Genomic DNA, 27,500 nt, shown 5'->3' with positions numbered 1-27,500 from the left:
TAAAGGGGGTGGCAGGGTTTAATTTTTTATAATGAGGTTTCCTATTCAGGATGTAACGTGAAGCTACATGGCCCCAATGGAAAAACTGTAATGAGACCCCCAACCATGGGATGTCAGTGACAGTGCTGGTGTCCTCTTATGGGGCAGAGGGGCAATTGGCCCCCTACAGGCATCAGGGCTCTTGTGTGACCACAACCCCTGCATCCCCGATACCTACTACCACTGCATTCTAGAAAAATATACTTATATATGTGTAGAGCTGAGACAGAGGTGCCAACAATTTATTATGGTGACACCTGTCTGGTTGGTCCTTTATTCCTTCATGTAAAACCAACCCTTAAATAATACATTTTTAACCTAAAGATTGAGGTGTGATTGATGTTATGCCCAATTTTCCCATGTTTGGTGAGGGTCTCCACACTGTAGAGCGGTCCCTGTGCTCGTAACATGCAGGGAACTTTGTGCTCACGTGTGATTTATCTTTCCTTAAAAAAAATAACAGGATTGGAGGGTCAAAGAGTCAAAAGTACAATTTTATTTGACCCGGCAGATCCACTATTTTTTGAGAAAGAAAATCAGTGATAACCACAGTGTCCATGACCAGGGAGGTCCATAGATAGCTAATGCAGAGCGGTATCCTTTTAAGACTCTAAACCAATGCATATATATTTTAAACAATACAACTGATAATGAGTATTGGTGCTGGCAATTTGGTAAGGAAACATTTTCAATGGTGAGAAATTGGTTTAGACATGCTAAAAAAAATCATTGTCCAAAGAATGCATCCACTTACATCAGATCATCACTATTGCTACTCTGAAATAGGTAATTAAGATCAGATGACATTAGACCTCAACTCCTTTCTCCTCTCCTACAGTCTCACCTCTCTCCGAGCCCATGATGTTTAAATTTCCCACCAAAATTGGATTAGGCATCATGTCTGCGGAACCGCAGCAGAATCACAGAGGGACGTAAGACTGTGGTCAGGTAATGGGCTCCCAGTTTTCATATCTCACCACCAGCTAGGACACAATTGTTTTATTCTACTACAGGCTTCTTTTTGCTAAGCGTATTACAACAGTAAAACTACAAAAACATTTCCATGTCTTAAAGGGACACTGAAGTCACAATGGGCATTTACAAGAATGAAAGAGTAAACATTACCAAATGTAATTTCCCCAATGCCCTGCATCGGAACATACTGCCCCCTATGTACAAAAATATAACTACTATAATACTGCCCCCTATGTACAAGAATACATAATACTGTCCACCATGTACACAATTATAACTACTATAATACTGCTCTTATATACAAGAATATAACTACTATAATACTGCCCCCTATGTACAAAAATATAACTACTATAATACTGCCCCCTATGTACAAGAATACATAATACTGTCCACCATGTACACAATTATAACTACTATAATACTGCTCTTATATACAAGAATATAACTACTAAAATACTGCCCCCTATGTACAAGAATATAACTACTATAATACTTCCCCTATGTACTATAATATAACTACTATAATACTTCCCCCTATGTAAAATAATATAACTACTATAATACTGCCCTTATGTACAATAATATAAGTACTATAATACTGCCCCTATGTACTAGAATATAACTACTATAATACTGCCCCTATGTACAATAATATAACTACTATAACACTGCCCCCTATCTACTAGAAAATAACTACTATAATACTGCACCACGTACAAGAATAGAACTACTATAATACTGCCCCCTATATACAAGAATATAACTACTATAATACTGCCCCATGTACAAGAATGTAACCACTATAATACTGCCTCCTATGTACAAGAATATAACTACTATAGTACTGCCCCCTATGTACAAGAATATAACTACTACAATACTGCTCCCTATTTAAAAGAATATAACAACTACAATACTGCCCCCTATGTACAAGAATATAACTACTAGAATACTGCCCCTATGTACAAGAATATAACTACTATAATACTGCCCCCTATATACAAGAATATATCTACTATAATGCTGCCTCTATATACAAGAATATAACTACTATAGTACTGCCCCTATATACAAGAATATAACTACTATAATACTGCCCCTATGTACAAGAATATAAGCAATATAATACTGCCCCCTATGTACAAAAATATCACTACGATAACACTGTCTCCTTTGTACAAATATATAACTACTATAATACTGCCCCTATGTGCAACAATATAACTACTTTAATACTGCCCACTATGGACTATAATATAACTACTATAATACTGACCCCTATGGACTATAATATAACTACTATAATACTACCTCCTACAAGAATATAACTACTATAATATTGTTCCCTATGTATAAGAATATAACTACTATAATACTGCCCCCTACTCTATGTACAAGAATATAACTGCTATAATACTGATCCTGTGGACAAGGATGAAAAAACTATACAAAGACCAATATTAGCACCATACAGTGACCATATAGCAGTTGATATCGGCTCTACACCGGTTTTTTGGAGACCATATAAGTGAAGGCTGTACAGTTAAATCCAGTGACTCACAGGTGACGTCTTCTCTGATTGGAGTCATTCCCTTTCCATTTCTTCTCTATCCGTTCAAGAACACCATGACAACTTCTCCCAACATGACTAGTCTGTGCAGATTGGGCTGTCCAGATATCTTTGGCTCCTAGCTTTTCCAGCAATCTTTCCCTCTTTTCCCCAGCCACTACACAATTTTCCCATCCTGCTGTCCCTTATAACCATACCAACCTGCTGTTTCCCCCATTACTGTGCCTGCTGCTACCCCAGGTACCAATACTACTGTACCTGGTGTGTAGTAATGTGCCCCCAAATACTGTACTTCGGAAATAATGGTGTCATAACTATAGTTACCCCAAAAATAATATTCACACCAATATTGCCCCAAATGATTATAGTTGCCCACACAGTAATGTGCTAGTTTGTGTGCCCTACTCAGTAATATTGCCCATTTAGTAGCATCAACATAGTAATAGTGGCCCCTTAATGCCCCAAAATAGTAATAGTGCCCCTTACTTAGAAAAAGTTCCCCCTTAGTTCCCCCACATAGTAATAGTCCACCCTCACAGTAATGGTGCTCCCTTACTGCTCCTACACAGCAATAATGCCCCCTTTCTAACTCTTCACAGTAACGGTGCATCCACTGAGTACAAGTGCCCCCAACATAGTAAAAGTGCCCCTTTAGTGCCCCTAAATAAACCCCTTCACAGTAAAAGTACCCCTATAAAATAATAAGATTAATACTCATCTAACCTTGTTCCCATGATGAAATGAGCAGCTCAGGCTAGATGCCTCTTCTCTCCTGTAACCTGCACTGTCAGCAGCAAGGCGCAGGTGGAGGTGATATTGCAACGCGCCAGCCTACGAAACGTACCAGCATCTCGTAGGCCGCAAACCTGAAGTGCCCTGTAGCCTTAAAAAGCGAATGGCAGGGCAGGGAGCAAACAGCTCTCTGCTCCGCCATGGTATGCAACTGTAGCCACGTCCTGAGGATGCCCCTGGCTACTAGTGCTGCATTGATGGGTCTCTTAAGAGACCCATCGATGCAGATGAAATCTGTGAGCTGCAGCCATCGGCCTTGAAGAGAAATTGGGGGCCAAACATGAAATTTTGCAACAGGGGCCATGAGCCTTTAGCTATGCCCCTGGATACCGATACAGTTGAAAGTGGCCGGAAGACCATGGCATGATGACACCCCTGGTCATTACACCACAACATTAATGTGGTGGGATCCATTGAGGCCAGAGGCGGGGAATAATTGAGATTTGGAAAGGTTTGTATATCATTTCCTATTTTCGTAAATTATTTTTAAAAGATTCTTATTTATTTCTATTGGGTGCACACTAATGCAAAAAATACAAATTGAGACGGGTTTCACATGGCCATAATACCTTCACATTGTAGGGTCTGTATTACTCCTGCAACACCTGCACCCTCTGCGATTTTACTGAACTGAATTAAGATCACTATAGAACCCTATGGTGATATCAATTTGATTCATTAGAACCACAGGTGGGACAGGTGTTGCTGCCAAAATATGGACCCTAAAATGTGGCTGTATTATGGCCGTGTGAAATCGCTCTCAGATTGCATTTTTAACAGGTCTTTGGGTCCAATATTAAAAAAACTGATTGAAAAACTGAAGCCGACTGACATCATGTTCTGCATCAGTTGTCAATACAGTTTCTAGCACATGCACAAAAAATACAAAAGAAAAAAAAAGACGAAATTGTGAACAAACCGTAATCCTGCAAAACAGGGTTGTGAAATATACAGTACAATAAGTTTTTTTGTCCCATGTTTTGGACAACATTTTCTGGACAACATTTTCTTTTAACACTAGTTTTAAAAAAAATTGAGGATATTTGCCAAAGGATTTTGGAGAGAATTGAAACACATAAAGTATGTTATTTTAATACTTTCAAGTTGAAATATGTAAAAATGATGGCTGAAATTTAGAAGCAGAACTTTGCCGTTTCAGCATACTTCCTGCGGCTTTAATAACAAACTCACTAAAGGACGGTAACGTTAATATAAACATATAGAAATTAACCACTTGAAAATTGGACGGTAAGTGTAAATTTATGACGTGGTATAGGTCAGAAGACGCTATCGTAAAAAGTTGTTTGCATGTGGTGTAGAGCTTAGGTTTAAACTGTTTCAACTCAGCTTAAAGGATGTTATTCATTTAAAACCATTTTAAAGTGTTAAGAAGTTTTTTTTTACATAAACGTAAAAAAAAATCTGAATATTTGTGAAAATAATTAAATAAATAAATAAATTAAAAAAATGATAAATATATAAATAAAAAAATATATTTATTAAAAAATATAATATATTTAAATTTAGAAATGATCATTTAAAGTTATTTATAAATAGTGCATTTAATACTCAGGTTTACCAAAGCAAAAATCTACACAAGATCATTGTGTACAAAAATTCAGAAAAATTCGTAAGGCACGAATAAACCTAGGAATTTATGTATTTCCTGCCAAAAAAACGTTACCCTATATTATCTAGTTATCCTGTACTATAATATAGAATAATAATTTTTTAAATATTAATATCATTTTTTTAAGACTTTTCTGAATTATTACATTTAACCCAATTCAATAATTCAAAACAGGGGTGCAAATATAAATGGCAAAAAAAAAAAATGTTGGTTAGTGAAAATTGGTGTCAAGAGTTTGTTATTCACACGTTATTCTCTATGATTCAGAGATAATTTTTTTTTTTTTTTTTAGTTAACACCAGAATTTATTTTATTTCTTGTATAACATATGTGCTCCATATGTTAGGGGTGTATATAAAAAAAAAGTGTATGATTATTTTAATTATATTACATTTACATTTTAAGAACTTTTTTTTTAGTTGACATCTGATTGCATTGTTTTTTTTCAAATCTGTTTTAAAACAATAGTGTCCCCATAAAAGTTTGTTTCCTAAACTATTCCTTATGTTAACGTCAGGAGATTGCTAGTCGATGGGGCTCTCTGCTAAAAAAGACAGGTTTTTTTTTTGTTTCTTTTTAACATTAACTTCAAAAGGCTCATTGTCCAACGCGTTTTGCAAAACAAATGTAATAATTTCCTGAAAATTCTGCTACTGTGGACTAATTTAAATAATTCAAAAATAATCAATTGGGAAGCCATTATATTCCCCTAAAAAAATCTATTTTCCCTTTACATTTCTGAAACAACAGGGGTCAATATAGTCGTGTGTCCTATATATTTGCCTTAATTGTGATGCCACTAAATCTGCACAATATTTATGAACACCTCATAGGACAGTTTATACCTATATTTCTACCTGAACCGGAGAGAAGTCTGATATCCACCTTTATTTTGTCTGAAAACAGTGCCGTATATAAGCTCCTGCATATGTCATCATAAAGCAACGGCTTAACCTTGAACCTTGTCTTAAAAAGGAGCTAAAACGTGGAGTAATATGTTAGTAAATATCAACACAAAGTGTCTGCCAGATTGTCTGATGTTTTGTTTTTATTTTTGTGTCTTACGACAATTGATATTTTTTATTTTAAGTATCAAAAAAAGTATACACAATAGTGAAGGCAGCCTAATAATAAAAATGTGCAAATCATCTTACTCTAATAAAGAACAACAGCGATATTGCTTGTTGAACTTAGGCCAGGCAGTCAGACGACGCGCCAAATTTTGACGCATTTGCTTCATAAATAGGTCTAAAACTTGATGTGACATTATGCGCCAGAAATGTGCCAACTTTTACGCATTTTACGACAGACTAGGTGCAAATACAGTAGTAAATCTGCGGAATTGTGTCTAGGGATTAGATTTGCCATAGGTCATGTATTGTAATTGTGACGAATCGCGGACGATAATTCACCATTGCACATTATCCTATTGGTGTATTTTCAGTAGAAAATATTATACTAACGCACTGGCATCATTCTAGCTCATAGGACACATGGTTATTTTAAATGTACTTTTTATAATATATATTATATATATATATATATATATATATATATATACACATACATATACATATACATATCTATATCTTTTATATATATATATATATATATATAAAAAGATATAGATAGATATATAGATATTTATATATATAGATATATATATATAAATAAAAGATATATATATATTATATATATATATATATATATATAAAATATTTTTTTATTTTTTATTTTATTTTGTTTAACTATTATACTTTTGGGCATCTTTAAAGACAACGTAAGTAGGGTGACTATCTCAATCTTGAAAAAAAGAAAATAATATCTCCAGAAGCCGGACATATACAGGGTGATTTTTCAAAAAGTTCATAAAAGGTTTCATATTTTGTACTTTTTTTTATTTTGTACTTTTTTTTATTGTTTTTGTTGTTGTTTTTTTTTTTTAATGCATTAAACTCTTGCAAATAATGGTGAGATCACGATAATAAACGATTCTTGTCGTCAAATTATTACACTACACTCCAATCATAGCGAAAATCTTCTGCACATTAGTCTCCTGTACGGCCGGTTTAATAGAGATTATTTGTTACCCTGTGCTGTACATAAAGGAATATTTACGGTAATCCCTGTACAGTGAAGACATTCTTCTAGTCACTCTTATAAAATTCAGCAACTAATCTCTGCCATAGAGGTTAATGGGAATAAGGGATTAATTATTTTTCCTGAGAGATTCCAGGCGAATGTTCTTTTCCAGCAATACACAAAGGATTGTTTTTTGGGGTGGTGGGGGTAGTAATCTCTTGAGGGTAAATTTATATAATCTCATAGACTTGGACACACACTCAAAATGACACACGCAATATAAAGAGTGTGAGTATAATGCTACGCGCCTACTGTACTAAGGATAGATAATGGAGTATCGTGTTATGTTAAGGAGACATTAAGGAATTTTTTTTTATTTTTTTAAATAACTGTAGATTGGGGAAATGAATCCTCTAATTCCACACGACAGGCTGCATAATACAATAGAGAACCGAGTATAAAACAAAGTCATGGATAGAAGACTTTCACTATATACTATATAATAATACAACCAAAAGAATATTACTCCTATTATTTATAATTCTTATTTATGGTTTTATTGTACTATTATGTCATTGTAATTACCTTTGTAAGATTTATTTATTTTTTTCCAAAAATTTGTACTAATTCGACCCAAGTGATGTTATCTCATGGTTAGCCATTTTTACCATAAACGAAGCGTTTAATATTAATTTATGTTAATCCCAATCATAATAAAATTGAACATAGAATAATCCACCAGTGTTCAACATGAGTTTGTCCGAGGCCTACTGTAAGTGTTTTTCATTTTTCATTTTTTTTTTTTTTAAAAAACCTTTAAAATTTCCACTTGTTCCCCATTGTTAATCCTAGTCTATCAACGTCGCTCTATATATGACAATCATATAAGAAAGTGCTAATATTTTTTATAGGAGCCCTTTTTTTTTACAGGGTTTGAAAAAGAAAAAAAAATCCTTTAATAAAATGAATGCCCCCCCCCCCCCCCTACAGATAATAACCACAAATGGTATTTGTTTTTTAATTTTTTTTTTTTAACAATGAACAAAATTAGGCCCAATGAATGGATGTAATGTCATGATTGGGCCTCGTTTTTACTTGTGTTGTTTGATGCATTAAAGGTGAATTATTTTTAAAGGAACGGAAAACTAAAAATATCCCTTTGAAAAACAAAAAAAGTGTCAATGAACAAAAATAACTTATATACCTTGTCTTCTTCTATCATGAGGGGACTATTAATGAAAAGGAAGAGGCACGAATGACTGCATTGTGAATGGGAATTTATTATTCCTCATTAAATTGCATGCACATCCTCTGGCTCGTGTCACATATTATATATTACGTAAAGAAGTAGACAAACACCCTGTGTGAACGCGGCCTTAACATTTACTGATACTAAGAAAATTGTTCTGATTGAAAATCAACCCATCCTAATGATAACAATCCCAGGGCCACATTGTAGACTTCTGTATAGACATGAATTACGGCAGATTTTCATTGTAGGTGCTTAGCACTGGGGTCCTATGTTTGACTCTGACCAGGGCCATCTCCCCGTGTTTGCAATATGAACATAATAATATATAATGTTAAAAACAAGATGGGAGTTCGTGGCTTCCGTCAGACCTATACGTCCAAGAGAGGCATGTGATGGATGCCATACAGTGACATCTGTCCCCCGTAGGGTTTCATTGTAAAAAAACGTATACCGGGCGGTACACTTTTTTTGCGGTGTCTCTCTGTATAGAGAAGCACAGCCTGTTGCGATTTTCTATACTGTTGAAACAACGGTATGCCAATGCATGCCGGCATGACGGAGGCCAAAGGACACTCTTTTGGCCTCCGTCAGGTGAATAGGGGCCTATGAATATGTTTAACGTATATGACGGGAGCCTATCCCAGCATATACATTAAACGTAGGGCGCAAACGCCGTGTACAGACAAACACATGATAATGTCCCAATGATAACCAGTCACATGAATAAATATTCAGCCAAGTTGTAGTCAATAACTAGAGTGCTCCTGTATAGACTGAAGGCAGAAGCTTTGGGAGGGGTTAGAGTGCCCATATTATATTATATATTATAATATCCCATATTATATAATGACTGTCATCTTTTCTGAGTATACAGTACACAGGGGTTAATTAATGTTTTTTTTTTACTAGCGCCCTTTACCATTGGTTGTAGTCTATGCCAAAATGTTTTAAAAATGACATCAATTTATCTTAACATTTTTATTCATTAATATCGCCACATATTAATCATAAATCCACTGGAGTGAGTTTTAGAGTGCACAGGGTGCTTCATCAAGTCAACTACGCTATTCATCCCATCAAAGCGGAACCCTTGCACAACGGAGACAAACGGAAATTATTGGCACCGAATCCGTCACCATTGAAATCTATGGTGATGTAAACGGAAACCTATGGTTTCCGTTTGTGTCTGTCGGGGCTCTGTTCCAACAGAAAGCTCAGACGGAACGTCGTGACGGAGCAGATGTGAACGAAGCCTAACAGTGAGGAAATGTAATTTAATGTAAGCCAAAATTTTCTCTATTTCCTCCTATTCTATATAACAAGCCTGACATAAACTACGTCTCCTTTGGAGACCACACCCACTGTTCTTGACACTTGTCAAATATTATAGGTAAAATATCACATATCATCACCTGCACAATTTTAGTAGTGCAGTTTACACCAAAACAGCTTAATAAACGTGGGCCATTGTATTGCATTAAAGGGGTTTTCCAGCCTCTATAAATTTATGGCCTATCCTCAGGATAGACCATCAATAGCTGTTGGGTCGGGGTCCAACTCCCAGGACCCCCGCCGATCAGCTGTTTTGAAGGGGCTGCAATACCTGTGTAGCGCCCATGGCCGCGGGCCGTCGGGTTTACTCACCTCCTGACGCCCGCAGCCATGGACCCGTGAGCGCTGGTCCCCATCTCCTTCCTAGGAGACGCCAGCGCTCACTTCCGCTCCGTTTGGCTGTGTCCCGTAGGGTGCGCCCGCACGCTCGTGCCCAGCCTTAAAGGGCCAGCGTGTGTAAATAGGAAGTCGTCATCATCATCATCAACTGCCACGATTTCCTGGTCTATAAGAAGGCCCCAGTTCTTCTAATCCTTGCCTGAGCGTTGTTAGTTTTCCCAGTCTGTCTTGCAAATGGTCCCTTAGTGTTTCCCGCTCCAGTTGTTACCCGTGCAAGGTTCCCTGTTCCTGTTTCCCGTGCTGTGCCTTTAGTATCTAGTCATGCCACGTCCGGAGGAATCCGCCACATCCTGTGTCATCTGCCACGTCCAGCGGAATCCGCCACATCCTGTGTCATCTGCCACGTCCGGAGAAATCCGCCACGTTCTGTGTCATCTGCCACGTCCGGAGGAATCTGCCACATCCGGAGACATCCGCCAGGTCCTGTGTCATCTGCCACGTCCGGAGGAATCCGCCACGTCCTGTGTCATCTGCCACGTCCGGAGGAATCCGCCACATCTGGCGCAACCTGCGGCACCTGTGTCATCCGCCACGTTTGGCATTATCTGCTGAAACCAACTCCATCAGTGCCAGAGCTGCAGCCACCATCTGGACTATCCAGGTACCCTTGTGCGGGACATTGTATTGCTGGGGTTTCCTGTTTGTCCAGCTGCCTCCCTGCTACGGCGGTACGGCCTAGTGGGTCCACTAACCCGCTTCGTGACAACCTGTGAATCGTGTCAACGGTTTACAGTGAGCAAGAAGAAATGAAGGGGAAGCAGCGCTCATAGGAGTGCTGCGGCCCCTTAAAAACAGCTGATCGGCGGGGGTCCCGGGAGTCGGTCCCCGACCCATCAGCTATTGATGACCCTATCCTGTGGATAGGCCATCAATATTTAGTGGCTGGAAAACCACTTTAAGTCACCATATCACCATTAAATTGAGCAGAGTGCCTTACCAAGTCACCTAAACACCGTAAGAGTAGAGACCACTGCATCAAGTCACCGGATCTACCAAACTTAGAATGATCAAAGTACTCCATGTATTCACCAGACCACCAAAAGTGTACAGAGAGTGTCACATTAGGTCACTAGGTAACCATTACAGTGTAAAGAGTGCCCATCAAGTTACCATTAGGCCAGGATCACACATAGTTTTAATGCAGATTTTGGCTCAGTTTTTTTACTAGCCAAACACAGGAGCGGACACAAAAGAAAGGAGACACATCAGTCTTCTCTTTATACCTTTTGTTCATTTTTGATCCACTTCTGGCTTTGGCTAAAAAAAAACTGAGCCAAATATTGCACCAAAAACCTGCATTAAATCTGTGTATATGCGTGATCCTGATCTTGCAGTGTAAAGAGTGTCCATTAAGTTACCAGGTCATCATTACATTGTGAAGAGTACGCATCAAGTTACCAGGTCACCATTACATTGTAGAGAGTGCCTATCAAGTCGCCAGCTCACCATTACATTGTAGAGAGTGCCCATCTAGTCACCAGGTCACCATAACATTGTAGATAGTGCCCATCGCGTCACCAGGTCACCAATACATTGTAGAGAGTGCCCATCAAGTCACCAGGTCACCATTACATTGTAGCGAGTGCCCATCAAGTTACCAGGTCACCATTACATTGTAGAGAGTGCCCATGAAGTCACTAGGTCACCGTTACATTGTAGAGAGTGCCCATGAAGTCAACATGTCATCATTACATTGTAGAGCATGCCCATCAAGTCACCAGGTCATCATTACATTGTAGAGAGTGCCCATCAAGTCACCAGGTCACCATTGCATTGTAGAGAGTGCCCATCAAGTCACCGGGTCACCATTACATTGTAGAGAGTAACCATCAAGCCACCAGGTCACCATTCCAGTGTACAGAGTGCCCATCAAGTCACCAGGTTATCATTACATAGTAGAGAGTGCCCATCAAGTCACCAGGTCACCATTACATTGTAGAGAGTGCCCGTCAAGTCACTAGGTCACTATTACATTGTATATAGTGCCCATCAAGTCACCAGGTCACCATTGCATTGTAGAGAATGCCCATCAAGTCACCGGGTCACCATTACATTGTAGAGAGTAACCATCCAGCCACCAGGTCACCATTCCAGTGTACAGAGTGCCCATCAAGTCACCAGGTCATCATTACATTTTAGAGAGTGCCCATCAAGTCACCAGGTCACCATTACATTGTAGAGAGTGCCCATCAAGTTACCAGCTCACCATTACATTGTAGAGATTACCGATCAAGTCACCAGGTCACCATTACATTTTAGAGAGTGCCTATCAAGTCACCAGGTCATCATTACATTGTAGAGTGTGCCCATCAAGTCACCAGGTCGCCATTACATTGTAGATAGTGCCCATCAAGTTACCAGGTCACCATTACATTGTAGAGAGTGCCCATCAATTCACCAGGTCACCATTACATTGTAGAGAATGCCCATCAAGTGACCAGGTCACCATTACATTGTAGAGAGTGCCCATCAAGTCTCTAGGTCACCATTGCATTATAGAGAGTGCCCATCAAGTCACCAGGTCACCAGTACATTGTAGAGAGTTCCCATCAAATCACAAGGTCATCATTACATTCTAGAGAGTGCCCATCAAGTCACCAGGTCACCAAATCATTGTAGAGAGTACCCATCTACTCACCAGGTCACCATTACATTGTAGATAGTGCCCATCAAGTCACGAGGTCAGCATTGCATTGTAGATAGTGCCCATCAAGTCTCTAGGTCACCATTGCATTATAGAGAGTGCCCATCAAGTCACCAGGTCACCAGTACATTGTAGAGAGTTCCCATCAAATCACAAGGTCACCATTACATTGTAGATAGTGTCCATCAAGTCACCAGGTCACCAAATCATTGTAGAGAGTACCCATCTACTCACCAGGTCACCATTACATTGTAGATAGTGCCCATCAAGTCACGAGGTCAGCATTGCATTGTAGATAGTGCCCATCAAGTCACTAGGTCACAATTACAATGTGGATAGTGCCCATCTACTCACCAGGTTACCATTACATTGTAGATAGTGCCCATCAAGTCACCAGGTCACCATTAGAAAGCAAAGTGCTACACGATTTTCAATCCATCAGTAAGGTGCAGACAGTACCACGTCACAAGAACACCATTACACTGAACCTAGCAAATCTCCATATAACTATAAGGGCATGACCACACATGGCGGAATTCCTCCGCAACTGTCCGCATCAATGCCGCACAGAATCTGCGTTGCAGATTCTGCAGCGGATCTGCACAAAATGTGCAGAAAATTGATGCGGACTGGCCGCTGCGGACTGCAGGAAAAGTGCTTCTCTTCTCCCTATTCAGTGCAGGATAGAGAGAAGGGACAGCACTTTCCCTAGTGAAAGTCAAAGAAATTCATACTTACCGCCCGTTGTCTTGGTGACGCGTCCTTCTTTCGGCATCCGGCCCGACCTCCCTGGATGACGCTCCAGTCCATGTGACCGCTGCAGCCTGTGCTTGGCCTGTGATTGGCTGCAGCCGTCACTTACACTGAAACGTCATCCTGGGAGGCCGGACTGGAGACAGACGCAGGGAGTTCTCGGTAAGTATGAACTTATATGTTTTTTTACAGATACATGTATATTGAGATCGGTAGTCACTGTCCCGGGTGCAGAAACAGTTACTGCCGATCGCGTAACTCTTTCAGCACCCTGGACAGTGACTATTTACAGACGTCTCCTAGCAACGCTCCCGTCATTACGGGAGCCCCATTGACTTCCTCAGTCTGGCTGTAGACCTAGAAATACATAGGTCCAGCCAGAATGAAGAAATGTCATGGTAGTAAAAACAATACGCTCCGCAGCACACATAAGATCTGCGGACTTCATTGCGGAATTTTGACTCTCCATTGAAGTCAATGGAGAAATTCCGCCATGAGTCCGCAACCAGTCCGCCACTGCTCCGCAACAGACAGAGCATGCTGCGGACAACAAATTCCGCTCCGCAGCCTATGCTCCGCAGCGGAATTGTACGCATCGTGTAAACGAACACTGCTAAATTAAAGTGAAAGTCAATGGAGAAACGGCTCCGCTGCGGATTAACGCTGCGGAGTGTCCGCAGCGGAATTTAAGTGAAATTCCGCTATGTGTGAACCCGCCCTAAGGCCAGGATCACACACATGCGATTTTGACGCAGCTCCACTTTTTTACCCAAAGCCAGCAGTGGATCCAAAAGGACAGAAAGTTATAAGGAAAAGACTGATGAACTCCTTTCTTTTGTGTCCACTTTTGCATTTGGCTAAAAAAACGGAGCCAAAAACTGCACCAAGAGCGCGGGTGTCTCCTGGCCTAAGATTGAAATCACACATGTAGTGGCAGTTTCCATGGCAGTTTTTACACTGCTTTTTGTGTGCCAAAAAAAGGAGTGTATCCAAAAAGAAGGAAAAGTATCAGCCTGGAATAACACATAGCCTTTTGCTGCATTTTTTGTGGCTTTTTTTGGTTGTGTTTTTTCTTGCAGTTTTAAGTGCGACCAGATGTTACATTAAAGTATATTGTAAAATATCAAATGCACTTCACACAACTGAGTTTTGGTTTGTGGCGTTTTTAAAGCAATTTTGTGGTCAGTGGCGTTTTTTTCCAAACGCTGCATGCTCTGAGTACGGCATATTTTTCAGGCGTTTTTCCTATAGGCTTTTGTGTAGGACTTCAAAAACGTCAGAAAAAGCAAAAAGCATGTACGGAATGACACCAAATGAAAAACACCACTAATAATGCCTTAAAAACGCGTGTTTCATTTTAATAACGCTAGCTTTTTTAGAAGCGTTTTTTTATGTCGTTTAAAACGCCAGAAAATTTCTGTGTGTGAAGGAGGCCTAAGGGTATGTTCACAGGGCTTATTTTCGGCCATTTTTCGGGCCGCAAACGCCCGAAAAATAGCCGAAAAATCGGAAGCAGAATGCCTCCAAACATCTGCCCATTGATTGCAATGGGAAAACTGTGTTCTGTTCCGACAAGCCGTTTTTTTTATGCGCCCGTTTTAAAAAACGGCCACGTAAAAAATAAAACGGACGCAAAAAAGAAGTGCAGGTCACTTCTTGGAACGTTTTTGGAGCCATTTTTCATTGACTCCATTGAAAGCAGCTCCAAAACTGGCCGTAAAAAACGCAGCGAAAAATGCGAGTGGCTTAAAACACTTCTTAAAATCAGGAGCTCCGTATTTTCAGACGTTTTTGAGTTTGCGTGTGAACATACCCTAAAGGTACGACTGATACTTCTCCTCTCTTTTGTATCCACTCCTATGTTTGGCTCAATAAACTGCTACAAAAACTACCACGAAAACTACATGTGTAATTCCAACCTTAGGCCAGGATCACACACACAATTTTTATGCTGTTTTTGGCTCCGTTTTTTGAGCCAAAAATAGGAGTTGACACAAAAGAAAGGAGATGCATCAGTCTTTTCTTTACACCTTTCCTTCTTTTTGGATCCACTTTTAGCTTTGTCTCAAAAAACGGAACCAAAAACTGCATCAAAACTGTGCGTGTGATCCTGGCCTTAGGCTGGATTCACAGACAGCGTCTTGCTGCGTTTTTGATGGCGTTTTTATCAGCATTTATATGGAAGTATACATACAACTGCGTTTATTTTTGTGGCATTTTTGAGGAAATGTTGTGGTCAGTGGTGTTTTTTTCCAAACGCAGCACGCTCTGGGTATGGCGTATTTTCAGGTGTTTTTCCCCGAGGCTTCTTTATAGGACCTAAAAAACGCCAGAAAAAAAGCATGTACAATGACACTAAATCAAAAACACCGCCACTAAAATAGCCAATAAAAACACTGTGACATTTTACAAGATTCTGACATTTTTTCATCCATTAAAACGCCAAGAAATATTCATGTGTGAACGAGGTCAAAGGCTGGTCTCACACGTGTTTGGCAGTGTTTTTCTTGGCGTTTTTACTGGCGTATTTAACAGCGTTATTTATACGTTTTTTTTAGTGCGGCCTGTTGGTACATTAATGTCTATAGTAAAATATAAAATGCCCTGCACATATCTGAGTTTTGGTTCGCAGAGTTTTTGTTGCTTTTCTATGGTCAGTGCTGTTGCTCTGGGTATGGCGTTTTTTCTAGTGTTTTTCCCATAGGCTTCTCTATAGGACTTTAAAAACGTTAGAAAAAACGGTCTTTTTTGGTGTTTTTTTTTCTTCTTCTATTTTTTAGGGCTATAACGCTGCAGCTAGATATTTGTTGGGAGTCAAATATATGAAAAAGTCTACACACAGCATTTTGGCTTGTGGCGTTTTAGTGGTGTTTTTGGGGTCAGCGGCATATTTGCTGAAGTCATGGTGTTTTTTCAGGCTTTTTTCTCCATAAACGTATCAATATAACTACAAATACGCCTGGACAAAACGGTTGTACATAAAGTCACTATTTAAAAAACACTAAAGATGAAAAAAACCTTAAGTCTGAACCCGGCCTTGGAGAGCACATCATGCCCATCAAGTCACTAGAACATCATAAGAGCATATTCAGACGTGGCGGATTTGCTATGGAAATCCGCGTCGGAGTTGGCTTTCTTTGATTTTTAGAACTTTTTCGCTTACTTAGTGCAGCCGTTGCGGAAAAATCAGTGTGAAAAATAGCTTGCGGTGTGAAGTTACATTCCGCAGCATGCTCGGTTGCAGAGATGCATCAGATTCTCACTGTGGATTTCACCCTTTCAAATGCAGAGCTGCTGAATGTGAAACAAAATCGACATGTTTCATACGCAGATTTTGATGCAGTTCCATTGCGGATTTGCAGCTAAAGTCACGGAATTATCTGCAGCGGAAACTGTCTGCCAAGTCTGAACATGCAATAGGAGTGCAGAGTGCCCATAAAGTTATGGGGTCACCATAGAGTGCAGAAAGCGCCACATTAAGTCAGTGCAGAGAGTGCCACAAAATCACCAGGTCACCATCTAAGTGCAGAGAGTGACAGACGCATGAAGTCACTAGCTCACCATTTGAGTGCCACATCGCTACCAATCCACCAGTAGTGTCCTTTCCAGACCACCTCAAGTCACCAGAGTATCATTATAAGGAACCTATCAAGTGACTTTACTACTGCTAAAAAATGCACAAAGCCACAAGATCAGACACAGAAAGCATTAGAGCACAGCTCATCAAGTCACCAGATCACCATAGAGTGCACAGAATACCACATCAAGTCACCAGATCACCATTACAGGGAACAGAGTGCAACATCAAGTCACCAGATCACCATTACAGGGAACAGTGTGCAACATCAAGTCACCAGATCACCATAGAGTGCATAGAATACCACATAAAATCAACAGATCACCAAAGAGTGCCACATCAAGTTACCAGATCACCACAGAGTGCCACATCAAGTAACCAGATCACCACAGAGTGCCACATCAAGTTACCAGATCACCACAGAGTGCCACATCAAGTTACCAGATCACCACAGAGTGTCACATCAAGTTACCAGATCACCACAGAGTGTCACATCAAGTCACCAAATCATTATTACAGGGAACAGAGTGCAACATCAAGTCACCAGATTATCATAGAGTGTCACATCAAGTTACCAGATCACCACAGATTGTCACATCAAGTTACCCGATCACCACAGAGTGTCACATCAAGTTACCAGATCACCACAGTGTCACAACAAGTTACCAGATCACCAAAGAGTGTTACATCAAGTTACCAGATCACAGTGTCACATCAAGTTACCAGATCACCAAAGAGTGTCACATCAAGTTACCAGATCACCACAGAGTGTCACATCAAGTCACCAAATCATTATTACAGGGAACAGAGTGCAACATCAAGTCACCAGATCATCATAGAGTGTCACATCAAGTTACCAGATCACCACAGATTGTCACACCAAGTTACCAGATCACCACAGAGTGTCACATCAAGTTACCAGATCACCACAGAGTGCCACATCAAGTTACTAGATCCCCACAGAGTGTCACATCAAGTTACCAGATCCCCACAGAGTGTCAAATCAAGTTACCAGATCACCAAAGAGTGTCACATCAAGTCATCCGATCACCACAGTGTCAGATGAAGTCACCAGATCACCAGTGTCAGATTAAGTTACCAGATCACCACAGAGTGTCACAACAAGTCACCAGCTCCCCATAGAGTAGGCAGAGCCTCACACCAAGTCACCTGATCATCATAGAGTGCACAGAGTGAAGTTCGAGTCGACAGATCGTCAGGATGAACAGAGTGCTGGATAAAGTCGCCAGACCAGCAGAGAGCCGACAGTCACTTCAGATCAGAGTGCACAGTGAACCGTAGAGAAGTCACCATAGCATGTAGATCACATTGAAGTGTGTGTGTGTGTGTGTGTGTGTGTATATATACATACAGATTTTATATATATATATATATATATATATATATATATATATATATATATATATATATATATATATATATTCATTTATAAAACGTTTATTTACACACATATATATATATATATATATATATATATATATATATATATATATATATATATATACATATATCTAATTATTGTATTCTATAGGAATACAGCATACATTCCTACAACTCACATTGATGGTTAAGTCTATAGAAAGGTGATGAATACCTGTGCCAACCAGAGTATTCTATATCGAACGATATCTAGAATCCCAAATAGAAACACAAAACGGCGCACCTACCTGCGACAATTGACTACTGACGCATCTATGAACAGAGGTTCCCAAGGATTTGACATGAAACCATCCATTAAAGAATTATAATGTCTCTATATAATTGAATATTTTTTCTGATTAGTTTGCGGAAAGTTCTGCCGCTCTGCGACTATTCAGATATATTTCTGTATAAGGGCGGGTTCACACATGGCGGAATTGCACTTAAATTCCGCTGCGGACACTCCGCAGCGTTAATCCGCAGCGGAGCCGTTTCTACATTGACTTTCACTTTAATTTAGCAGTGTTCGTTTACACGATGCGTACAATTCCGCTGCGGAGCATAGGCTGCGGAGCGGAATTTGGTGTCCGCAGCATGCTCTGTCTGTTGCGGAGCAGTGGCGGACTCATGGCGGAATTTCTCCATTGACTTCAATGGAGATTCAAAGTTCCGCAATGAAGTCCGCAGCTGTCATGCACATGTCATGTGTGCTGCGGATGCGTCTTGCTTTTTTTACTTGACATTTCTTCATTCTGGCTGGACCTATGTATTTCTAGGTCTACAGCCAGACTGAGGAAGTCAATGGGGCTCCCGTAATGACGGGAGCGTTGCTAGGAGACGTCTGTAAATAGTCACTGTCCAGGGTGCTGAAAGAGTTAAGCGATCGGCAGTAACTGTTTCTGCACCCGGGACAGTGACTACCGATCTCAATATACATGTATCTGTAAAAAAACATATAAGTTCATACTTACCGAGAACTCCCTGTTTCTGTCTCCAGTCCGGCCTCCCAGGATGACGTTTCAGTGTAAGTGACGGCTGCAGCCAATCACAGGCCAAGCACAGGCTGCAGCGGTCACATGGACTGGCGCGTCATCCAGGGAGGTCGGGCTGGATGCCGAAGGAGGGACGCGTCATAAAGACAACGGGCGGTAAGTATGAATTTCTTTTACTTTCACTAGGGAAAGTGCTGTCCCTTCTCTCTATCCTGCACTGATAGGGAGAAGGGAAGCACTTTTCCCGCAGTCCGCAGCAGCTAGTCCGCATCAATGTACTGCACATTTTGTGCAGATCCGCAGCCGTAATCCGCAACCCGGATTAGGTGCGGCATTGATGCGGACAGTTGCGGAGGAATTCCGCCATGTGTGGTCATGCCCTAATACAATGTAAACGTATTTCTATAGACATTTCTTATATCCTCCGACATTTTACCAGTAACTGAGCGTCTAGCTGTGATATTTCATATTTATCTCTAAAGTGCAAGCTCTCGGGAACAGACATAATAATGTATGTGTGAATTCTGTATATGCGACGAGTGTCAGACAGTCGCTAGAGAAAAATCCCAAGTGGTTCTCGGGGTTTTATAGACATCCAGTTTTTTGTGCGGACATGAGCTAGCTGGTTATGGTGAGACTTCTAGTTCTACGACAACTGGGCACCCACAAGTTGCATATAATATTCACATGCCATGTAGTCGGATCCAGCAATGAGATGGGAATAATTTCCCTGCACTACACACTACCCTGCGCATACAGTATGAATGGCAGTGATCTGGCTAACTACTATGAAGGGTTAATTACTATGAAAGTATTTATAGAATCATCATCATCATCATCATCATCATCATCATCATCATCAGCAGCAGCAGCAGCAGCACAGTGTGATATGTATTTTATATAGGTAGATATTAATATCTTTATATATGATCCAGTAGTCCATTATTCTTAGCGGGTAGTGGGCCAAATCGACTATGTAGGAGCGCCATATATATATATATATATATATATATATATATATATATATATATATATATATATATATATATATATATATATTAAAACAGCATAAGTATTAATAAACTTTATATTATATATATATATATATATATATATATATACACACACACATACACACTTATATACTGAGATTAAATGTTATACATTATATATACTGCAGCAGATTAAATACTAATATACATTTTATATATATATATATATATATATATATATATATATATATATAATTTTTTAAATATTTATCTGTAATACTCTCTATCAAGTTACTTTCAAGTATTGTGGTTGTCACATCTACATAACACATTTTACAGTACATGGTTTGCCAGTTCAGTAAAAAAAAAAAAAAAAAAAAAAAGGGCAAATAAGTAAAATTAAATTCGCTAATTATTTTTTGTATTGTTATGTATATACTTGTATATTTTATTTTTTATTTTATTATTATTATTTATTTGAGTGCGACATTTCATTAGTTTTTTAGGATTCTAGTTATTACTATGATGTATTGATTTGAATTCTCCTATAATAGAGGTTTTGCTTTATGTTTTATATTATTGGAGTTTTTGGCCACTCTACATCAGGCAGGGATTTAGAGAAGTCGGTTCCCCTGTTGTCATCGTGTCCTGCATATCTGTGACTAGGAGTCTATCTACATGAGATGTTTATAATGAGATGCTGTGCCACTGATGCCAGGCAGGGAGGTGGCAGGAGATTGCTCTAATTGCTCTTAATCACTGGGATTAATTAGATAATGCAGATAAGTAATGACTCTGGGACAATGGGACCTGGCGCTGGGTTTGGGTTCCATATTGTAAGCTGATAAAGACACAATAGATGTCAGATGTGAGGGTGGGGGGTAGTATACAGCTCTGACACTGCTCACACAATGTGTAATGCTATTATTACCATCATCATCATCATCATCATCAATATTATTATTATTATCATCATCCAGATAACTGATTATCATTGTAATGTAATAATAATAATTATAATAATAAATGTTGTTGTTATTATTATTATTATTATTAATATTATTATCCTCCAGATTACTGATCTGATTATTAATATTAGTATTATTATTATTATTATTAGTAGTAGTAGTAGTAGTAGTAGTAGTAGTAGTAGTAGTAGTATGATTATCTGGATATTTATTACATTATACATAATAATAATAATAATAATAATAATAATAATAATAATAATAATATTATTATAACTACTACTACGGTTAGTAATAATAATGATTATAATAGTGATAATTAACATTATCAATAATATTATTATTATTATTATTATCCAAATTACTGTTGTGATTGTAAGAAGTAGTAGTAGGATTATCCGAATATTTACAATAATAATTATTATTACTGCTGGTAGTAACAATAATAACAACAACAATAACAATAATCAGAATCATCATTATGTATGATACCTTTATATTACATCTTTATTATTAATAGTAGTAGTAATAATAATAATGATAATAATAAAAACAGTAATAATATTGATTATATTATCATATATGACACTTTCAGAAATAATAATAATAATAATAATAATAATAATAATAATAATAATAATAATTAGTAACAACCATCATCATTACCACAGACTGATCTCAGTGGCAGATTCTATTTTAGTACAGACACGGCAGGGTGACAGTGACAATAAGACTAAAATATGACATAAATAAATACAAAAAAATAAAATAAAAGTTGAGGTAATAATAGTGATCACAGGTCCGGAGTTTATAATGACTTCTACCTTATATAATGTTTACTACGTTATACAAAGAGAATGCATTATAAGTGAAGATCACACTGAGCTCTGCTGCCTTCTTATGGGATATAATGTCCTGCCATGGGGGGAGGGGGGACACACTGGGCAGTACTGGTGTAGGGGGGCATTTCCTGTGTCTGTAGTTTGTTCTCCCTGATATGGGGGTGTATAGGGTGACTAAGCTGGGGCACACATGGGGTCTTTGCACCAGAGGAACATTATGTTGGGGTCCCCACTGTTATGTTGTTTTTTACATCTGATCTGGACTGACACATACATTATAAATATCAGGTTTTCAGTGTGTTGTTTGGAGTCAGCTCTTTTGGACTGAGCTCACATTGTTCACCTGGTACTGTATATAAATAGAAGGGGGAGTGGGGAAAGTGACATTTCTCTTTGAACAAAAATAAAATAATTGTATGTATTTTTTTAAAGTTATTGGAACTGATAGAAAAAAAAGATGCAATGTCTTCCACATAAAAACACACTGGATAAACAAACCCTATACTATAAAAAAAATTGAGGGCATTCACATTAGGGTATGTTCATACATGGCAGATTTTTTTTTTGCAGAAGTTTCTGCTACTGTTTCATATATCTGAATGTAAAAATCTTTGGACATAAACAACTTCATCCCGATGTATAGAAGACATTGTCTCCAACAAATCTGTGCGGTGTGAACATACACTTAGTTCTATTTACACGAGCAGATATTCATTCTGTAAGCGATGGAATAGCGATTCCAAACAAGTATTTACACCTAACTTTATCGTCTGAATAATCGCTCGAAATTCATCCTTCATATCGAACAAACAATTCATTTGTATATGCCACGATATCAGCCTGACCAACGATTATATTTATGTTCAAGTATACAATTATTTGCACGATCAACGAACGTTTTATCGCTAGCCGTTCAGTCGCTTCAACTATTTCAGCGATTATCTTGGACGATCACTCACTACCGTTCGATTCCGACTGCTCATGTAAATTTAGGCCTTAATACTCTGATCACATCTGTGTTCACAGCCTCCGTGGGGGTTTCTGTTACTTTTGACTGCAAGGATAGCCATGGAAAAATGACGTCGACTTTCACGAATCCCTGACAGACCCCATACAGTCTATGGGATCCAAGGATCATGGGTTCTGTTATAAATGGATGTCATGATTCTAGTGTGAATAGAGCCTGACTGCTTCAGCGTTTTTATTCCAACACCCATTGACCTAAATGATAAGTCAGATTCAGCTTAAAAAAATTATCTTGATGGAATTGAGAAAAATGATTCAAAATGGGTCCCACAAAAATTAATAGGATTTATTGCAAAAATGCACTTTTGGCCCATAGAAATAAATGAGACACGTTTATAAATATGTTTTTATTTTTTATCAGGGGGGAAAAATAAATCTAAAAATTCCTGGAATGACATATGCCGTTTTTGAGGTAATTATTTAAAGTGGAGATATATCTGTCTTTCCTTTATACTTTTTACTTCTTTTTGGATCCACTCCTGTGTTTGACTAAGACGAAAACTTGCCACATAAAGCTACAAAAACGACATGTGTGATTTCAGCCTATGTGTGTAGTATATTCGGCATATTAAATTAAATATTGAATATCCCATATTCATATTATATATAATAATTAATAAAAAGAATAATATAATAATAGACTAAAATAATAGCAAAAAAAGTACAATAATTATAATAAATTAATAAAAAGAATAGTTAAAAACTGATATAATAAAATGCTAAAAACAATAATAGTGTATTTGTAGGGTGGATAGAGTGTACAGGACTGGAGCTGCCATGTGGCTACTACTGGACTCTGGGCTATTTATAGGAGGTAATTAGCTGGTGATTTAGATTTACAATTATGAGATGATGAATGTGGAGCGGGCACTGTGTATAGACAGCACAAGGCTCCTCACCTCCATATAACAGCAGATCATACATCATCACGTTACTCATCACCTGCACAGCAGTAAATGCCAAGTATTCACATGAGCATAGAGCCCCCTAACATCGCATCTTATGGAAAGGAGGATTCACACTGTGTACATATATATATATATATATATATATATATATATATATAGATAGATAGATATAGATATAGATATAGATATATATATAGAGAGAGAGAGAGAGAGAGAGATTTTATTTGTATATATATATATATATATATATATATATAATTTATATAAATATTTTCTACACCCACATTATAATATATATATATATATATATATATATATATATATATATATATATATATATATATGAGACAGAGCATGCATATCTATAAATTCATATATTCATAAAATGTTAGTTTTTATAAATACTTGGCACAATACAATATAATTTGTGCCTCCTGAAAATGTAAGAATCTTCTCCATGCGCATCAATTTTCGTTCTATATACAATAATAATTCATATGTAAAAATTGCATGATTATTATTTTTTTCTATGTGCTGTTTGGCACACTAAAATACCAGATATACCTCATAATAAAATTTTAGCAGGATGATAATAGGAATTCTGGAATATTAATAATGTTAATTGATGTCATATTACAAATGAATATAATAGTGATAAAATAAAATACTAGTATTAGTAATGATAATAATAATAATAATAATAATAATAATAATAATAATAATAATAATATAATACTAGTAATAATAATAATAATAATAATAATAATATAATACTAGTAATAATAATAATAATAATAATAATAATAATAATAATATGATAAAACTTGTACTGGTAATAATAATATAACACTAGTAATTCTAAAATATTAAATAAATAATAATAAATATAACCTGAAGGAAATAATAAAATAATAGTAGTAGTAGTAGTAGTAGTAATAATAATAATAATAATAATAATAATAATAATAATAATAATAATAATAATAATAATAATTACAAATATAAAAGTATTATTATAACTGGGAAAAAAATATAATGGGAAACTAAATAAAGATATATCTATATTCCTTTAATACTAAAATTATTTTCATTGTATCCTAGACACTCTGACCACCATTACTTCGTATATTTACGTTGATTTGATTTGACTATACAACAGATACAACTATTTAACATTTAGACGTTTCATCACTTGGATTGATACATCTGTAGAAAAACCCCATTGTGCATGAGAAGATCACTATGTACCTTGTTACTATTCCCTCTATTATTTTGCACATTCAGGTTGGCTGCATATATATATATATATATATATATATATATATATATATATATATATATATATATATATATATATATATATATACATAAACTATATATATATGTATATACATACATATTTATATGTACATACACACACACATATATATATATATATTTATTTTTTTTTAATTTTTTTTTATAAGGTTTGTATGTGATTTCTGCAGGTGACTTTAGTTTACAATGATATATAAGTTATTAGTAGTCACTCACCGTCTGGGAAGACTGCTCTCATCTTGAGGTAGCTGGTGGTCAGCCTGATGATAGAGGCTTTGTCCAGCTGGGAGGTGATGGCAGAGGGCAGGGGCAGTAGCTTGGCCAACTCATAGAACTCCCCATTCTCCTTCTCCCTGCGGGTCTTAGCTGCGTTCTTAGACTTCTCCTTCATAGTGATGATGATGATGACGAGGATGATGATCAGTGTAGAATAAGATGACTGCTGGTAATAATAACACTGACATAATAATCAGCTGGGTGTCATCAGAGCAGGGGGCACAGCACTGGGCACTGACTGGTATTACTAGACTATGGACTGAGTACTGAGGATGATGAGGATGATGACCACACTTGTCTCTGGGTCATTGCTCCTTAATGTTTGGTTGAAAATATCAAGACATTCAATAAAATCCCCCTAATAGGATGGTGGCAACCAGTGTCCCCCAAATGTGACTCCTCCAGGCCCTAGTCCAGGAGTCCATACATTAGGGAGAGCTCCATGTATGGGATTTCATCAAGAATCCTGCTGATGTTGCTATAAGAGGCAATGTAAGCAATCCACAGCAGGCTGGCAGGCACTTCTGTATATATTTACATGTGATGGTATATAGGGGCTGTGGTCAGCAGCAGCAGTGCAGGGATATCCTCTGCTCTCTCTCTCTGCAGTCTGTCCATCAGATAGTGGTAGTGAGGGCTCTCCCCAGCAGAATGGAGGTGGCAGGCAATGGAGACTTGTTGAGTTCCTTCTCTCCCAGAGGCTGCAGATCACAAGTCCAGGCACAGGAGGTGCAGACACTGGATAGGCCCTGAGCTCAGTGACGTCTCCACATACTACACAGCCAGAAAGGCAGGGGGACTCCAGCACACCGGGGGTTAACTGCTCTGCAAGTTGCAGCCTATACTTCTGTGCTACACAAGTGGGGAGAGAGGCCAGTCCGAGCACTCCAGGGGTTAACTGCTCCATATACTGCAGCGCTATATAATCAGAGGGGAGAGCCAGTACCAGCAGAGATAGGGTTAACACCTCCATATACTGCTGTGCTATATAATCAGAGAGGACAGTCAGTCCCAGCAAAGAGAGGGTTAACTCCTCCATATACTGCAGTGCTATATAATCAGAGAGGACAGACAGACCCAGCACAGAGAGGGTTAACTCCTCTATATACTGCAGTGCTATATAATCAGAGAGGAGAGCCAGTCCCAGCACAGAGAGGGTTAACTCCTCCATATACTGTAGTGCTATACAATCAGAGGAGAGCCAGTCCCAGCACAGAGAGGGTTAACGCCTCCATATACTGCAGTGCTATATAATCAGAGAGGAGAGTCAGTCCCAGCACAGAGAGGGTTAACTGCCTCTATATACTGCTGTGCTATATAATCAGAGAGGAGAGACAGTCCCAGCACAGAGAGGGTAAACTCCTCCATATACTGCTGTGCTATATAATCAGAGAGGAGAGACAGTCCCAGCACAGAGAGGGTTAACGCCTCCATATACTACTGTGCTATATAATCAGAGAGGACTGTCAGTCCCAGCAAAGAGAGGGTTAACTCCTCCATATACTGCAGTGTTATATAATCAGTGAGGACAGACAGACCCAGCACAGAGGGGGTTAATCGCTCTGCATTCTCCATGCGGTGTCCTGTATACTGCTCTATATAAGGGGAGACTATAATAACATTGATTTATACAGACATGAAGGAGAAGAGTTGTCCTAGTACAGAGCAGTATAACTGGGCTGTGCTGAGCT

General features: G+C 38.2%; 1 protein-coding gene across 1 annotated transcript in view; it reads right to left on the bottom strand.

The window, feature by feature from the left end:
- SIM2 (SIM bHLH transcription factor 2) overlaps positions 1–26,043 on the bottom strand; it is a 76,710-nt gene extending 50,667 nt beyond the window's left edge. Inside the window, exon 1 of the mRNA XM_075850987.1 lies at positions 25,750–26,043. Within this exon, the coding sequence (XP_075707102.1) occupies positions 25,750–25,924 (175 nt within the window). The 5' untranslated portion in view covers positions 25,925–26,043. The remainder of the gene's footprint in view (positions 1–25,749) is intronic.
- Positions 26,044–27,500: the final 1,457 nt, after the last annotated feature.

The sequence above is a fragment of the Rhinoderma darwinii genome, chromosome 2, assembly GCF_050947455.1.
Source record: "Rhinoderma darwinii isolate aRhiDar2 chromosome 2, aRhiDar2.hap1, whole genome shotgun sequence".
Lineage (NCBI taxonomy): Eukaryota > Metazoa > Chordata > Amphibia > Anura > Rhinodermatidae > Rhinoderma > Rhinoderma darwinii.
Note: the sequence above shows the minus strand (reverse complement) of the source record. Positions and strands in the feature narration are given on the sequence as shown.